This window comes from Pleurodeles waltl, chromosome 5 (genome assembly GCF_031143425.1).
Source record: "Pleurodeles waltl isolate 20211129_DDA chromosome 5, aPleWal1.hap1.20221129, whole genome shotgun sequence".
Lineage (NCBI taxonomy): Eukaryota > Metazoa > Chordata > Amphibia > Caudata > Salamandridae > Pleurodeles > Pleurodeles waltl.
The window spans coordinates 263,595,269-263,613,617 of record NC_090444.1 but is presented as its reverse complement, the minus strand read 5'-3'; the positions used below and the strand labels follow the sequence as shown (position 1 = coordinate 263,613,617).

The following is an 18,349-nucleotide window of genomic DNA, read 5'->3' as shown; positions in this document are numbered from 1 at the left end:
GCGACCTCGACATCCTCTGAGGACTGCCCCTGCTTCGAAAAGACAAGAAACTCCCGAGGACAGCGGACCTGCTCCAAGAAAAGCTGCAACTTTGTTTCCAGCAGCTTTAAAGAACCCTGCAAGCTCCCCGCAAAAGGCGTGAGACTTGCAACACTGCACCCGGCGACCCCGACTCGGCTGGTGGCGATCCAACACCTCAGGAGGGACCCCAGGACTACTCTAAGACTGTGAGTACAAAAACCTGTCCCCCCTGAGCCCCCACAGCGCCGCCTGCAGAGGGAATCCCGAGGCTTCCCCTGACCGCGACTCTTTGGATCCTAAGTCCCGACACCTGGGAGAGACCCTGCACCCGCAGCCTCCAGGACCTGAAGGACCGGACTTTCACTGGAGGAGTGACCCCCAGGAGTCCCTCTCCCTTGACCAAGTGGAGGTTTCCCCGAGGAACCCCCCCCTTGCCTGCCTGCAGCGCTGAAGAGATCCCGAGATCTCCCATTGACTTCCATTACAAACCCGACGCTTGTTTCTACACTGCACCCGGCCGCCCCCGCGCCGCTGAGGGTGAAATTTCTGTGTGGGCTTGTGACCCCCCCCGGTGCCCTACAAAACCCCCCTGGTCTGCCCTCCGAAGACGCGGGTACTTACCTGCAAGCAGACCGGAACCGGGGCACCCCCTTCTCTCCATTCTAGCCTATGTGTTTTGGGCACCACTTTGAACTCTGCACCTGACCGGCCCTGAGCTGCTGGTGTGGTGACTTTGGGGTTGCTCTGAACCCCCAACGGTGGGCTACCTTGGACCAAGAACTAAGCCCTGTAAGTGTCTTACTTACCTGGTTAACCTAACAAATACTTACCTCCCCTAGGAACTGTGAAAATTGCACTGTGTCCACTTTTGAAACAGCTATTTGTGAATAACTTGAAAAGTATACATGCAATTTTGATGATTTGAAGTTCCTAAAGTACTTACCTGCAATACCTTTCGAATGAGATATTACATGTAGAATTTGAACCTGTGGTTCTTAAAATAAACTAAGAAAAGATATTTTTCTATATAAAAACCTATTGGCTGGATTTGTCTCTGAGTGTGTGTACCTCATTTATTGTCTATGTGTATGTACAACAAATGCTTAACACTACTCCTTGGATAAGCCTACTGCTCGACCACACTACCACAAAATAGAGCATTAGTATTATCTATTTTTACCACTATTTTACCTCTAAGGGGAACCCTTGGACTCTGTGCATGCTATTCCTTACTTTGAAATAGCACATACAGAGCCAACTTCCTACATTGGTGGATCAGCGGTGGGGTACAAGACTTTGCATTTGCTGGACTACTCAGCCAATACCTGATCACACGACAAATTCCAAAATTGTCATTAGAAATTCATTTTTGCAATTTGAAATTTTTCTAAATTCTTAAAAGTCCTGCTAGGGCCTTGTGTGTTAAGTCCCTGTTTAGCATTGTCTTTTAGAGTTTAAAAGTTTGTTAAAAGTTTGAAATTAGATTCTAGAAACAGTGTTAGATTCTTTAAAAAAGTCTTCCAACTTTTAGCAAAATAATGTCTGATACAGAGATGAATGTGGTGGAACTCGACACCACACCTTACCTCCATCTTAAGATGAGGGAGCTAAGGTCTCTCTGTAATATCAAAAAAATAACCATTGGCTCCAGACCTACCAAAATTCAGCTCCAGGAGCTGTTGGCAGAGTTTGAAAAAGCCAACCCCTCTGATGATGACCTCACAGAGGAAGAAATTAGTGACTTGGAGGCCAATGTCCCTCCTCCAGTCCTAAATAGGGAGAACAGGACCCCTCAAGTCCTGTCTCCAACTGTGTTAGTCAGAAATGGTGAGTCCCTCACAGGAGGGTCCCACATTTCTGAAATCACTGAGGATGCTCTCAGTGAAGATGACCTCCTGTTAGCCAGGATGGCCAAAAGATTGGCTTTGGAGAGACAGCTCCTAGCCATAGAAAGGGAAAGACAAGAGATGGGCCTAGGTCCCATCAATGGTGGCAGCAATATAAATAGGGTCAGAGATTCTCCTGACATGTTAAAAATCCCCAAAGGGATTGTGACAAAATTTGAAGATGGTGATGACATCACCAAGTGGTTCACAGCTTTTGAGAGGGCTTGTGTAACCAGAAAAGTGAACAGATCTCACTGGGGTGCTCTCCTTTGGGAAATGTTCACTGGAAAGTGTAGGGATAGACTCCTCACACTCTCTGGAAAAGATGCAGAATCTTATGACCTCATGAAGGGTACCCTGATTGAGGGCTTTGGATTCTCCACTGAGGAGTACAGGATTAGGTTCAGGGGGGCTCAAAAATCCTCGAGCCAGACCTGGGTTGACTTTGTTGACTACTCAGTGAAAACACTAGATGGTTGGATTCAAGGCAGTGGTGTAAGTAATTATGATGGGCTGTACAATTTATTTGTGAAAGAACACCTATTGAGTAATTGTTTCAATGATAAACTGCATCAGCATCTGGTAGACCTAGGACCAATTTCTCCCCAAGAATTGGGAAAGAAGGCGGACCATTGGGTCAAGACAAGGGTGTCCAAGACTTCAACAGGGGGTGACCAAAAGAAAGGGGTCACAAAGACTCCCCAGGGGAAGGGTGATGAGACAACCAAAACTAAAAATAGTAAAGAGTCTTCTACAGGCCCCCAAAAACCTGCACAGGAGGGTGGGCCCAGAGCCTCTTCACAAAACAATGGGTACAAGGGTAAAAACTTTGATCCCAAAAAGGCCTGGTGTCATAGCTGTAAACAGCATGGACACCAAACTGGAGACAAGGCCTGTCCCAAGAAAGGTTCCACTCCAAACTCCCATCCAGGTAACACTGGTATGGCTAGTCTCCAAGTGGGATCAACAGTGTGCCCAGAGCAAATCAGGGTCCACACTGAAGCTACTCTAGTTTCTGAGGGTGGGGTGGATTTAGCCACACTAGCTGTCTGGCCGCCTAACATGCAAAAATACAGACAGCAACTCTTAATTAATGGGACTAGAATAGAGGGCCTGAGGGATACAGGTGCCAGTGTCACCATGGTGACAGAGAAACTGGTTTCCCCTGGCCAATACCTGACTGGAAAAACTTACACAGTCACCAACGCTGACAATCAGAGAAAAGTACATCCCATGGCAATGGTTACTTTAGAATGGGGAGGGGTCAATGGCCTGAAACAGGTGGTGGTCTCCTCAAATATCCCAGTGGACTGTCTGCTTGGAAATGACCTGGAGTCCTCAGCATGGGCTGAGGTAGAACTAAAAACCCATGCAGCAATGCTGGGTATCCCTGAACTGGTGTGTGTGAAAACAAGAGCACAATGCAAGGCACAGGGTGAAAAAGTAGAGCTGGAGTCTGGAAAAATGGCCCAGCCTACCAAGAGAACAGGAAAGTCAGTTGGGAAACCAACTGCAACCCAGCAAAAGAAAGGGAACCTCTCTTCTCAGGAAGAAGTTCTGCCCTCTGAGGGAACTGAGCCTTTGGAGCTTGAACCTTATCAGGTTGAGCTCTTAGGCCCAGGGGGACCCTCAAGGGAGGAGCTGTGTAAGGGACAAGAAACCTGTCCCTCTCTTGAAGGCCTTAGGCAGCAAGCTGCTGAAGAGTCCAAGGGCAAGAAAACTGGAACCCATAGGGTCTATTGGGAAGATGGACTCCTGTACACTGAGGCCAGAGACCCCAAACCTGGTGCCACTAGGAGAGTGGTAGTGCCTCAGCTGTTCAGAGAGTTCATCCTAACATTGGCCCATGACATTCCCCTTGCTGGACATTTGGGACAAACCAAGACGTGGGAGAGGTTAGTCAACCACTTCTACTGGCCCAATATGTCCAACATGGTTAAGGAGTTTTGCCTCTCCTGCCCCACCTGTCAAGCCAGTGGTAAGACAGGTGGGCATCCAAAGGCCCCCCTCATTCCACTTCCAGTGGTGGGGGTTCCCTTTGAAAGAGTGGGTGTGGACATAGTTGGTCCACTAGAACCTCCCACAGCCTCAGGAAATCTGTATATCCTGGTAGTACTGGATCATGCTACCAGGTATCCTGAAGCTATTCCCCTTAGGTCGACTACTGCCCCTGCAGTAGCCAAGGCCCTCATTGGTATTTTTACCAGAGTGGGTTTCCCTAAGGAGGTGGTGTCTGACAGAGGTACCAACTTCATGTCAGCATACCTAAAGCACATGTGGAATGAGTGTGGAGTGACTTATAAATTCACTACACCCTACCACCCACAAACTAATGGCTTAGTTGAGAGATTCAACAAGACATTAAAAGGCATGATCATGGGGCTCCCAGAAAAACTCAAAAGGAGATGGGATGTCCTCTTGCCATGTCTGCTTTTCGCTTACAGAGAAGTGCCACAGAAGGGAGTAGGATTCTCACCCTTTGAACTTCTGTTTGGTCATCCTGTAAGGGGACCACTTGCTCTTGTTAAAGAAGGCTGGGAGAGACCTCTCCATGAGCCTAAACAGGACATAGTGGACTATGTACTTGGCCTTCGCTCTAGAATGGCAGAGTACATGGAAAAGGCAACCAAAAACCTTGAGGCCAGCCAACAACTCCAGAAGTTTTGGTATGACCAAAAGGCTGCACTGGTTGAGTTCCAACCAGGGCAGAAAGTCTGGGTTCTGGAGCCTGTGGCTCCCAGGGCACTCCAGGACAAATGGAGTGGCCCTTACCCAGTGCTAGAGAGGAAGAGTCAGGTCACCTACCTGGTGGACCTGGGCACAAGCAGGAGCCCCAAGAGGGTGATCCATGTGAACCGCCTTAAGCTCTTCCATGACAGGGCTGATGTGAATCTGTTAATGGTAACAGATGAGGATCAGGAGGCAGAGAGTGAACCTCTCCCTGATCTTCTGTCATCAGACCCAAAAGATGGCACAGTAGATGGAGTGATCTACTCAGACACCCTCTCTGGCCAACAGCAAGCTGATTGTAGGAGAGTCCTACAACAGTTTCCTGAACTCTTCTCCTTAACCCCTGGTCAGACACACCTGTGTACCCATGATGTGGACACAGGAGACAGCATGCCTGTCAAAAACAAAATCTTTAGACAATCTGACCATGTTAAGGAAAGCATCAAGGTGGAAGTCCACAAGATGCTGGAATTGGGAGTGATTGAGCGCTCTGACAGCCCCTGGGCTAGCCCAGTGGTCTTAGTCCCCAAACCTCACACCAAAGATGGGAAGAAAGAAATTAGGTTTTGTGTGGACTACAGAGGGCTCAACTCTGTCACCAAGACAGATGCCCATCCAATTCCAAGAGCTGATGAGCTCATTGATAAATTAGGTGCTGCCAAATTCCTAAGTACCTTTGACTTGACAGCAGGGTACTGGCAAATAAAAATGGCACCTGGAGCAAAAGAGAAAACAGCATTCTCCACACCTGATGGGCATTATCAGTTTACTGTTATGCCCTTTGGTTTAAAGAATGCCCCTGCCACCTTCCAAAGGTTGGTGAATCAAGTCCTTGCTGGCTTGGAGTCCTTTAGCACAGCTTATCTTGATGATATTGCTGTCTTCAGCTCCACCTGGCAGGATCACCTGGTCCACCTGAAGAAGGTTTTGAAGGCTCTGCAATCTGCAGGCCTCTCTATCAAGGCATCCAAATGCCAGATAGGGCAGGGAACTGTGGTTTACTTGGGACACCTTGTAGGTGGAGGCCAAGTTCAGCCACTCAAACCCAAGATCCAGACTATTCTGGACTGGGTAGCTCCAAAAACCCAGACTCAAGTCAGGGCATTCCTTGGCTTGACTGGGTATTACAGGAGGTTTGTGAAGGGATATGGATCCATTGTGACAGCCCTCACTGAACTCACCTCCAAGAAAATGCCCAAGAAAGTGAACTGGACTGTGGAATGCCAACAGGCCTTTGACACCCTGAAACAAGCAATGTGCTCAGCACCAGTTCTAAAAGCTCCAGATTATTCTAAGCAGTTCATTGTGCAGACTGATGCCTCTGAACATGGGATAGGGGCAGTTTTGTCCCAAACAAATGATGATGGCCTTGACCAGCCTGTTGCTTTCATTAGCAGGAGGTTACTCCCCAGGGAGCAGCGTTGGAGTGCCATTGAGAGGGAGGCCTTTGCTGTGGTTTGGTCCCTGAAGAAGCTGAGACCATACCTCTTTGGGACTCACTTCCTAGTTCAAACTGACCACAGACCTCTCAAATGGCTGATGCAAATGAAAGGTGAAAATCCTAAACTGTTGAGGTGGTCCATCTCCCTACAGGGAATGGACTTTATAGTGGAACACAGACCTGGGACTGCCCATGCCAATGCAGATGGCCTTTCCAGGTTCTTCCACTTAGAAAATGAAGACTCTCTTGGGAAAGGTTAGTCTCATCCTCTTTCGTTTGGGGGGGGGTTGTGTAAGGAAATGCCTCCTTGGCATGGTTGCCCCCTGACTTTTTGCCTTTGCTGATGCTATGTTTACAATTGAAAGTGTGCTGAGGCCTGCTAACCAGGCCCCAGCACCAGTGTTCTTTCCCTAACCTGTACTTTTGTATCCACAATTGGCAGACCCTGGCATCCAGATAAGTCCCTTGTAACTGGTACTTCTAGTACCAAGGGCCCTGATGCCAAGGAAGGTCTCTAAGGGCTGCAGCATGTCTTATGCCACCCTGGAGACCTCTCACTCAGCACAGACACACTGCTTACCAGCTTGTGTGTGCTAGTGAGGACAAAACGAGTAAGTCGACATGGCACTCCCCTCAGGGTGCCATGCCAGCCTCTCACTGCCTATGCAGTATAGGTAAGACACCCCTCTAGCAGGCCTTACAGCCCTAAGGCAGGGTGCACTATACCATAGGTGAGGGTACCAGTGCATGAGCATGGTACCCCTACAGTGTCTAAACAAAACCTTAGACATTGTAAGTGCAGGGTAGCCATAAGAGTATATGGTCTGGGAGTCTGTCAAACACGAACTCCACAGCACCATAATGGCTACACTGAAAACTGGAAAGTTTGGTATCAAACTTCTCAGCACAATAAATGCACACTGATGCCAGTGTACATTTTATTGTAAAATACACCACAGAGGGCACCTTAGAGGTGCCCCCTGAAACTTAACCGACTATCTGTGTAGGCTGACTAGTTCCAGCAGCCTGCCACACTAGAGACATGTTGCTGGCCCCATGGGGAGAGTGCCTTTGTCACTCTGAGGCCAGTAACAAAGCCTGCACTGGGTGGAGATGCTAACACCTCCCCCAGGCAGGAGCTGTAACACCTGGCGGTGAGCCTCAAAGGCTCACCCCTTTGTCACAGCCCAGCAGGGCACTCCAGCTTAGTGGAGTTGCCCGCCCCCTCCGGCCACGGCCCCCACTTTTGGCAGCAAGGCTGGAGGGAACAAAGAAAGCAACAAGGAGGAGTCACTGGCCAGTCAGGACAGCCCCTAAGGTGTCCTGAGCTGAGGTGACTCTGACTTTTAGAAATCCTCCATCTTGCAGATGGAGGATTCCCCCAATAGGGTTAGGATTGTGACCCCCTCCCCTTGGGAGGAGGCACAAAGAGGGTGTACCCACCCTCAGGGCTAGTAGCCATTGGCTACTAACCCCCCAGACCTAAACACGCCCTTAAATTTAGTATTTAAGGGCTACCCTGAACCCTAGAAAATTAGATTCCTGCAACTACAAGAAGAAGGACTGCCTAGCTGAAAAACCCCTGCAGAGGAAGACCAGAAGACGACAACTGCCTTGGCTCCAGAAACTCACCGGCCTGTCTCCTGCCTTCCAAAGATCCTGCTCCAGCGACGCCTTCCAAAGGGACCAGCGACCTCGACATCCTCTGAGGACTGCCCCTGCTTCGAAAAGACAAGAAACTCCCGAGGACAGCGGACCTGCTCCAAGAAAAGCTGCAACTTTGTTTCCAGCAGCTTTAAAGAACCCTGCAAGCTCCCCGCAAAAGGCGTGAGACTTGCAACACTGCACCCGGCGACCCCGACTCGGCTGGTGGCGATCCAACACCTCAGGAGGGACCCCAGGACTACTCTAAGACTGTGAGTACAAAAACCTGTCCCCCCTGAGCCCCCACAGCGCCGCCTGCAGAGGGAATCCCGAGGCTTCCCCTGACCGCGACTCTTTGGATCCTAAGTCCCGACACCTGGGAGAGACCCTGCACCCGCAGCCCCCAGGACCTGAAGGACCGGACTTTCACTGGAGGAGTGACCCCCAGGAGTCCCTCTCCCTTGACCAAGTGGAGGTTTCCCCGAGGAACCCCCCCCCTTGCCTGCCTGCAGCGCTGAAGAGATCCCGAGATCTCCCATTGACTTCCATTACAAACCCGACGCTTGTTTCTACACTGCACCCGGCCGCCCCCGCGCCGCTGAGGGTGAAATTTCTGTGTGGGCTTGTGTCCCCCCCGGTGCCCTACAAAACCCCCCTGGTCTGCCCTCCGAAGACGCGGGTACTTACCTGCAAGCAGACCGGAACCGGGGCACCCCCTTCTCTCCATTCTAGCCTATGTGTTTTGGGCACCACTTTGAACTCTGCACCTGACCGGCCCTGAGCTGCTGGTGTGGTGACTTTGGGGTTGCTCTGAACCCCCAACGGTGGGCTACCTTGGACCAAGAACTAAGCCCTGTAAGTGTCTTACTTACCTGGTTAACCTAACAAATACTTAACTCCCCTAGGAACTGTGAAAATTGCACTGTGTCCACTTTTGAAACAGCTATTTGTGAATAACTTGAAAAGTATACATGCAATTTTGATGATTTGAAGTTCCTAAAGTACTTACCTGCAATACCTTTCGAATGAGATATTACATGTAGAATTTGAACCTGTGGTTCTTAAAATAAACTAAGAAAAGATATTTTTCTATATAAAAACCTATTGGCTGGATTTGTCTCTGAGTGTGTGTACCTCATTTATTGTCTATGTGTATGTACAACAAATGCTTAACACTACTCCTTGGATAAGCCTACTGCTCGACCACACTACCACAAAATAGAGCATTAGTATTATCTATTTTTACCACTATTTTACCTCTAAGGGGAACCCTTGGACTCTGTGCATGCTATTCCTTACTTTGAAATAGCACATACAGAGCCAACTTCCTACACTAAGCTATTGAAGCGTTGAGGCTACCTCCAGAGTGAGAACCGGAACATATGAAAGCTTTCCTATTTATTTGTTAATATGGTGTAGGCCTAGTCTTAAGGACAACGACCAGCTATCTTTTAGATTATGTTTCCTCCTTCTGAGGTCCATAATCGAATTGTATGTTTGTCAAGCTCCTTGGAGAGATATCACAAATACCCTCTGGTCAAGCTCACCTTGCCAGTCATATCCGAGAAGGACTGTAGCAAAGACTGAAATAATGATGGAAATAGTAATTAACAGATAAAAAGGGTGGCAGTAAAGGCCCTCTAATCTCACAATCTATAATTTAATTAGAACTCACAAAGACAAATGGACAAGATGACTGCTGAAATAGCCGAAATGACTGCTGTTTATGTCCAAAATCTGCTCCAACATTATGACTCAATCGTACAGAGTAGCTTTCTTGTAGTTTGTGGATTTACCATAAATCCCAGGGGTATTTCAGGAAAATTCGAATACACAATTAGATTTCCTGGAGCACTCAAATGTAAAATGCCTATTAGGTGGAAAATGTAGCATAGGTAAATGATGTGTGAATGTCCATTGGTACATGTAACCTTTTTCCCCACAGGAAAATGAATTTTCTATGTGAAGGAGTCCCTACATTTTAGAATGTTTATGCCTGTTTCTCACCTTTACAAAATACATAATCTTGCCTTTTAAAGGAGTGAATCTACCTGCATTTCTAGTGTGGGAAACTACAAGAAACAATTTTGAAAACCTAAAAACCTATGATGTTTCGGCCATTCAACTTCTTCCTGAGGTTGCTCCTCACAGAAATTCCCAAAATCTCACCCCTAAACCAAAACTTGCGAATTAGACAACTCTGCCAGCAGAACAATTTTCAACATTTCTAAGTTAACATTGTAAACATAAAATTGGAACAGTTAATTTTCTGTAAATCAGGATGTGGGTTTTGTGCACACTGAATGCTTTTCAAGGGATTCATGGGTATTCCTGGGGGCGGGGCGGCACGCGGGGGGGTGTCCCATAATAAAACTTTTTTTTAAATAAATTTCTAAAAACGTGCCTGGGATCCCGTGCAGCACCGCTCCTCGCTCCTCTTCTGGCTGCAGTCACAGGTTCCCAGCCTGCCCTGCGGCCAATATTGGACCTGCTCAAAGCAGCATCAGGATTGGCTGGGAGTGCCCTCACTGGGCTCTCCCAGACAGACTGGGAGCCTGTGCAGGCTTTCTCCAGCCTGGCAACTCTGTTGCTGGGCTGGAGAAAGCCTACAGTGCAAGTGTGTTTGGCTGGCCCAAGATGGCCGGCCAAACACACATGCACTCTGAGGGGAGTGCACAGTGCACTCCCCTCTGCTCGTCAACCCCAATGACCGCCCCATTCACAAGGAAGGGATAATAAACGATGTTTATTGTCCCTTCCTTGGGAAAGGATTCACAGCGGTTGCTGCTAGAGGGGGCGACGCTCCTCCGCCCTTATGGAAGAGCCACCCCTGGTACTACTTACGTCAACAAAACATCTATTAATCACACCAACAGAAAGGATACATGGAAAGGTTATTTGGCAATGAAACCATCAAATAACACACTGCAAAACGGCAATCGCGAGTTTGCAAAATATGTGCATTTAATCAATCAGAGAATGAAGCACTATGAAACATAAGGCACAGGAATGCAAGAAAGAATGGCGCTCTTCACATCGTGGTTCAGCAATGTTTTGATCCCTTTGGTGACACATATATATATGATATTCAAAGATTTTCAAAGTAATTATTGTATAACAATTTGCAGATTTTAAGCCTCGAGAAGGCAATGGAGGGAAAAGACTGCTAACAATTTTTAATTTTATAGTTTATTAAAGTTTCTGTGGATTTTCAGTTATGGATCTTTAGTCTAGAAATTCCGTAGGACAGTGAGATCCAATTTCACATGAAAGAAAGCTTTGACAACATCTGTGGGTGAGTCCTTGCAGACCAATCAGTCACTACTCCCACTGTACGTACTTTACAAGCTACACTTTCTCTACTCACACCTTTACTCCTTCACTCCTTAACACCCTCTCTACCGTTCATCCACACTCCCACCTTCAACGTGTTGCAATGGATTTAACAAGGTCTAGCAGCAGTGATCTCTATTTTCTGCAAGAACCAGACATATGTAGAGCTGCAAGGAATATTTCCATCCTCTAGTGTTGTCTCCGAATGGCTCTCAAGCAACTGCAACTGCATCTTTCTCTGTAATCTTTGCTTCCAAGACGACACACTGTCTACCCTCAGCTGTAAACTATATTCCGGATTTGCTGATATCGTCAGTGAAAGAAGCTCTTCAGAAGGAACATTGTCCTATCCCACCACCCCTGAGAATTAAGTGAATCTTCATCCAAAGACCATCACCCTACATGCAATGACAATGGCAACTGCGTGCTATGAAGCTAGGTGCACTGGACCATCTATTTAAAAGAAACAATGATCCTTACCTTTTAAACTTGAGCGACATCTTACCCTCAGGAATGTACTAAAGAGCATTGCAGCTGCTAGGAAAAGAACTACGAGCAAGTATCACATTCCAAAAACAACACCCATGTTAATGATATGTTCAGCCACCTTACTTAGGCTTCTCTTAAGGAGATAGTCCTTACAGGTAAGAGGAACAGGATGCATTAACGTGAAGAGCCCCGAGTGTAAAGCTGTAAAGGAGAGTTGTAAGATAGGGATACAATATTCACCCCTAACAACCACCTTGCCGGGGGCGGAATATAAAGTCAGCAGTGCCACTGCGCCTCATCATCTGACCAGCCAAACACTGTACCCTAAGTAAGACTTTCTTACATCTTCCCTGTGTTCATCAAGATGGCATTCACATTAATTTCAAAAGGATGGCATGCACAAACTTGCAAATATGTAATTCTGACTTTACTAGAACAACACCTGTTAAAAACAAATGTAAGGAGTCAGCTCTCTAGAATTGTCATGGACCAAAATAATGCCGTAAACTCCAAACAGCTGTAAACCTGTCCAATCATCCAAATGTCAGTTGGAAGACTTTTCTCAGTTTGTCACTGTAACATCCTCTATTTCATTGCACAACCCAACAAAGCCAGTTAATCGCATTGAGAAATGGTGAATTGTATGGCAATATACTGAAATCCTCAAATTGTGGTATTTCACATATGTATTCAAGAGCCTGCTACTTGACAATTATCCATTTAGGCAAACCAGGTTCTGCTATTTTTCTACCGAAGCATATGCTCAACTTTTAGATCTATGACAAAGAGCCTCTGGTCTGTGGATCCCAATGAGACACTGATTAAAAAGCCACATGGTAAACTGTTCTCTACTTTAAAGAGTCTATATGACTGTATATGCAGTAATGAAACTTGCGAGCAAGCCCTTGATATAATGATCGTATCTTGTTAGTAAATCATTATTTCATAAGCTTAATTTTTGTAATGTACACAGTGTGTACTTAACATTCTGGCTATGTCAAGGATGTGGGCTTTGGTCTTTGCACTTCACCTTATACTTGTGGGTATATAACATTTGCATGGACAGATGTGTCCATTTGCTGCAGCTGTTCTGTGAAATGAGAGTCTGGGTTTGAGAGGTTCTCTCTTGGAGGGTGAGAAGATTTGGAAGTAGGTCTTCTGATGAGGAAAGGTGGGTTGATACAGTGGGGCTCCCAGCATGGGTACAGAAAAAATTTAATCAAGGTCATCAGCAAAATTATTTTTTATTCTACGTAGTCAGTCAGTCTTTCATTTGTTGCATGTTAAGTAAAATGGCATAACAAAAAGCTGTTAACAAAACTGCCATCACTTAACAAAAGCTTCAAGTGACTTGAACACATTTTCTGGTATTGTTTACAGAGGATTGTTGGCAATCCAAAATTAACTTTTTTAATAGGGTAGCAATTATAATGTATGATTCATGCCTTAGGATTTTTTCACACAACTGAATCCAAGGAATAATGGGTCATAGACACAATGGCGGACCCGATGAACCCAATGAAAATCTTGTAGAGTCGCAACTGCCTCAGCAGAATCTGTGGTGAGTACCAGGGAAACACAGTGTCCTGAATACATTTCTGCCAGCAATGTCTAGCTATTGTTATCTGAGGTGAGTCTCCAGGCTACCCAGGGCCGGGGGATGACACCCAAGTATATATGGGGGTCCCTGCAAGGAGATGCGTGACCCATGGTCTTACAGCACATAGAGCCGTCCCCAGCCATCATAGTGGCCACTGTAACAGGCCAGTTGCGAAGTAGAATTCAAAGTTAGGGGCACCAAGCCCTCCCTCCTGCAAGGGAGAGTGGGCTGAGTGCAACTCTATATCGACCTTTACCCCAGATCACTTCAACTGATAACAATCGTAGCTCAGAGATAAAGTGCCTGGGGGGCACAAGCAGGAGGGTCGAAAAATAATCCAGAAGTGGCAGCACCAGCATCTTAAGTATGGCCACCCGGCCCATGGGTAATAACGGGAGAGACATCCAAAAAGGCAGCGTGGTGAGTTAAGGGCCCTGTTGAGGTTGTTCTCAAATAGATCGGGTGCAGGGTGTTGGGACTGTTACCATAAAACCATCTCCCCGTCCCCTCCAGTATCTGATCGTCTGTGTGGCACATAATAGAAGGTCAAGCCAGTGAGTGACTGGAGCTCTAGTCATTAAAAACACAAAGCTAACTGTAACAGTATAATCAGCCCTCCCCTCCCCCGTCCCCCTCCAGCACCTGGCTGGGAGAATATCCCTTACCCTATCATACTGCAAATTTGAAAGCAAACAAATTAGGAAACTAAACAGTGTAATCAACCATGGAGACACTATACACCAGGCTACCAGTTCTGTTGCTGCCCACACATCGGCTTACGCTGGGCTGGTTTGCGTCAAAAAGTATAAATATGGGCCTTAGTTCCAGTAGGTTTGAGCTGTAGAAATTTAACAGAGGTGAGAACTGTATCACACCCACCTGACAATTCCTGGGCGCGATAAGCACTGCACCATTTATACCTTAAGGGGGCACTTGTAATTCTGCCAGTACTCTGCCATTTAAAAGACGCGATATCACTTGCTGAGCGTAGTCCAAGAGAAGAAAGGGAAAGAGCAACAGACACTGCCTTAGAGGTTACAAATAATAATTGAATTGAGCGTACGACCTTAATTGATAATATGTAATGAGCTTAAAGCAAGCATAGTTCCACACATGTTTCTTATTCAGGCCTCTCTGGTATAAATATGTCAGTAAATGGTGGCTTCACAGGTACGGAATAGAAAAAACTGCTGTTATCTCCACGTAACACTGGCCAGAGCAACTGTGATATCGAACTAATGTGCAAGCCGGAGGTAACTGTGCAGTTATTCACAACTTAAAAATGTAAATGTGAAAATGTGCAACATTAATGTGCATCTTAAAAATGTAGATAAATGTAAGGCAATTGAACAAATCATGATATTTTAGCAATTATACTAATCATAGAGTCTATTAAATTTCAAGGCAAATTTCAGTTTTGATCAGCAAAAATACAATTTGTTCCTAAGTTATTACCTAAGTAAGATGCAAAACTGCTGTAAACCCCTTGGCATCTCTTCACGTGAATGTGAGTCTACATTAATGGCCTTCTCCGACGTGACAAGAGGGCTGTAACCAAATGTGAAAAATTTTGGTTTTAAGATTAATGCTCGAAACATAATTGGGTTAAGATGTAATTATACATAACATGTCTCCCACCTTGGTTCGCTCGAAGTAGTCAGCACGTTGTTTCCCTCGCCAGATTTCCACAAAAAATCGCTGGAATCTTTGACTTTGTCCCAGAAGCGTGCTGACAGTGTCCGGGTCTTCTCCAGGCATCCCTCTTCCAGTTCCCTGCTCCGTCTATCAATGCTAGTCAGGTCAACTGCAAAACAGAGCGTAGGTCACAACCAGACTCAGCCAGCCCTGCACGATGCACGATAACTAGACATGACTGCATGTGCCAAACATCTATGGAAGAGTTCAGTAACGTGAAATGTGATCTGTTCAAGGTCTGTAAATGTAGAATGTTTGTAGGTGTTGCTAACATGGGTCGTTGGGACGAGCTAGGTGGCGCGGCATTCCCGGGTGCGATACCACTCCACCTGAGCACAACTGGCCCGTTTTGAAAGCAGGGGAGCATTTTAGCCGTCGGTAATTCCGGCCGATGAAATCAGATGACGCTTTGGTCGCACAAGGGTGCAGAACACTGGACCATTCCCTTCAGGAAGGCGGAAGGCACGTTATGGCTGCATTTATGGATCAAGAAGAGACTTTGGAATTTTCTTCTGCCCCCTGATGTGAACCTCAAGCTTATCCCATGTCGGCCACTCTTTGGTTCCGACATGTCCATCGTGAATGCTGAAACCATGGCTGTCAGGACGGCTGTCTTTATGTGTGTTTCTTAGGCAGGTGACAGGCAGCAGGGCCAATCTCTCACTTTAAACATTCACCAGAGGATCAGTAAACAGCTTTTCTGCTTACATTGCAATTATTCTGTTTGTCAGGCACTGGATGTGAGTTCTCGTTGTTTAGGAGCAGGGAATCTCGTCTTGATTCATGTAAATACACAGCAACCAAAGTTGGGAAGAGCGGTCGGTTGCTTCGCATACTTGCACCTCTTACATTTCAAGAATAGATTGGTGGTAACTGTAGAAAGATGTACAATATTTCCCTTAAATAACATATAGCTACAAGTGGCAAGTGACCGTGCAATGAAATTAAAAGGAACTTCATACATCTAGAAATATATCCCTTGCAAATTGCTGGATAAGCAGCCTTCTAACATCTCAGCATTGTCCTCACTACGGATTGCAAAATATTTCATTGTACACTATCGCCGTCATTATGCCATTGGAGGCAAATTCTGCCTACCGCAACGGCCGCCAACACCCTGTCGCCGTGGCTACCAGCCGCCAACCACATTATGACCATAAGCAGAATTCCGCCAGAAGGTCATGGCGGCGGATGGCGGTAAGGTGGCGTGTATGTGTGCGCGTGTGGGTGTGTGGATGTCGGGGGGGTCAGGAGGGGGAGGGTGGGGGATAAATCTGAGAAGGGGTTGGGGGAGACCCATATCAGTGCCAGGGAAGGAATTCCCTGGCATTGATAGTACCTACCGCCATGGTTTTTGTGGCGGTAAGACTGCCACAAAAACCATGGTGGTAGACGGGGTCATAATCCCGAGAGTGGGATTGTGATGGCCGCCGGGCTGGAGACCGAAGTCTTCAGCCCGGCGGCTGTTACGACCCTGGGGAATGGAGTGGTACATTGGTGGTTTGGCTTAAGCTAAACCGCCAATGTCATAATTTGGGAAAAGGTACCGCCAGCCTGTTGGCAGTACCTTTCCCCAAATGACCGCTGTCCACCAGGGTCGCAATGATCCCCTTTGTAATGTAATTGAAAGTTCACAGGATTTGCTACTTGTAGAAAGTTCATGGGGCAAAATAGAAAAACCCTATCATGCTTCTAAACAAACTACCTCACATAACGCCTTGAGCTTACCAGTGAGCATTATTACATTATAATATGAGGGTCACCTTCTCCGTGTGTATTAAAGACAGCTTGTATTGCTCTAAACAATTGCCTTGTTGGGCTGTATCTAAAAAAAAAAGTGGTTATTTACATGCAGATTTTTAAACCCCATCTCACTCTAGCTCAACTTTTCATCAGTTTAGAATTATCAGATTTGATCAAATATGTAGGCGACTGGGCTAGTGAAAAGTAAAGTCCGGCATAGTGCTGTAAAATGTGTGCATCATAAGCATTAGCAGGCACATGTGTTATCTGCAACAAATTACTTTTCATTTATTAACAATACTAACCATAGAAATCTGCTGGGTTACTGTATCTTGGGCAGGGATACCCTATTGAGGTGAAGTACTGGACCATGTCACAAGCAGCACCAGAGTAGATGGTTGTCCCAGAGGAGAGAAGAAGAACCAAATCAAAGAGCTGGAAGATATCTGAGCGTGGCTGATGGATGGAAAGAACAACTAGTCGGTTTCCTCTGGCGAGCCGGGATAATGTTGTCACTAGGTTATGCGCCGTGAAACTATCCAACCCTGAGGTGGGTTCATCAAGTATTAGAATACCTGGGGAAGATGATAAAATGGTGTTAAGTTCTGCCTCCAGACTATTCTCGTTGCTGTGATAAACAAGGCAAAATGACCACTTGGAAAACAAAGAAATTGATAAAAAAGCGTTATTTGGGGATGTTAATTTCTTACAAGCCATGCCCGCACCATGATAAAGGAAAATAATAATTTTGTCATTCATCTTCTCACCTGGATTCCAGAGTAGCTGCACACCGATGCTCACCCGCCTCCTCTCCCCACCGGAAACTCCCCGCAGGTATACATTCCCTACCCTGGTGTTGGCACATTGTCGTAACCTCAGTTCTGCTATTACATCTTCCACCTGACAATTACAAGACATCATGTATCTGTCATATTGAATTAAGACTATAAAATAGAAAGAAGTGCTATGTAATATATCATCATAATTAAAAAGTTTATTTCACTAATAAATTAGCCATGAAAACAACCTATGCAATACACATGTGCTTAACAAATATCAAACACATTCACTGAACACAACATTTTCATAGTAAGCAAATTTATAGAGTAAGCAAGATTTCCTCCCATCCAACAGCAAACAAACAAAAAGAACAACTCCTCAGTCACACACATAAAGAAAAAAGAAAGGAATGATTAAGAAATAAAAGGTTATAACAAACTTTTTTAACCATGTTACTAGACATTTAAAGTATCTACCTCAGTCATTGAATATACATTCACCACAAGAAATCAAAACTGGAGAGTCACAACATCAAGATTGAAATAGTGACCTGTAACAATAAAGACCCCACAATATCGAATACTCCTCTATCGTCAAAGTGAGTAGGTGCGGAGTAAAAATTAGTAAATCTATATACATCTCTATCTCTGCCATAAATGTCATGTCAGTACTTATCATTTAGTTTAACAGTCAGTAAACAGAGGCAGATAAAAAAGCCCCACTTTGTTTCTAAGTGATTGCTTGGCCATTTTATTTGTAGGATAACTAAGTAGCCAGAAGTTTTTAACAGGTTGCCAACTTGGAATGCAAACATTTTGCTATTGTGAAAACTGCTATCTGGAGGTCCGTCAAGGAGCAGAGATTTTGTTACCTTATTAATATTATAGTCTTTTATTTACAAAGCCATCACAACTACCACCCCTGGGTGTCTTGCAGACAAGTTAAACATTTGTGGTGATTCTTGGCAAACTTGGCACCATCAGACTG

The 18,349-nt window shown here is 45.9% G+C and overlaps 1 protein-coding gene across 1 annotated transcript in view; it reads right to left on the bottom strand.

The window, feature by feature from the left end:
* Positions 1 to 18,349, bottom strand: part of ABCG8 (ATP binding cassette subfamily G member 8) — a 238,405-nt gene that overhangs the window by 51,949 nt on the left and 168,107 nt on the right. The window contains exons 5-8 of the mRNA XM_069233997.1: positions 17,350 to 17,482; positions 16,888 to 17,157; positions 14,783 to 14,948; positions 14,600 to 14,692 (exon numbers count right to left, since the gene is read on the bottom strand). Of these exons, the coding sequence (XP_069090098.1) occupies positions 14,600 to 14,692; positions 14,783 to 14,948; positions 16,888 to 17,157; positions 17,350 to 17,482 (662 nt within the window). The remainder of the gene's footprint in view (positions 1 to 14,599; positions 14,693 to 14,782; positions 14,949 to 16,887; positions 17,158 to 17,349; positions 17,483 to 18,349) is intronic.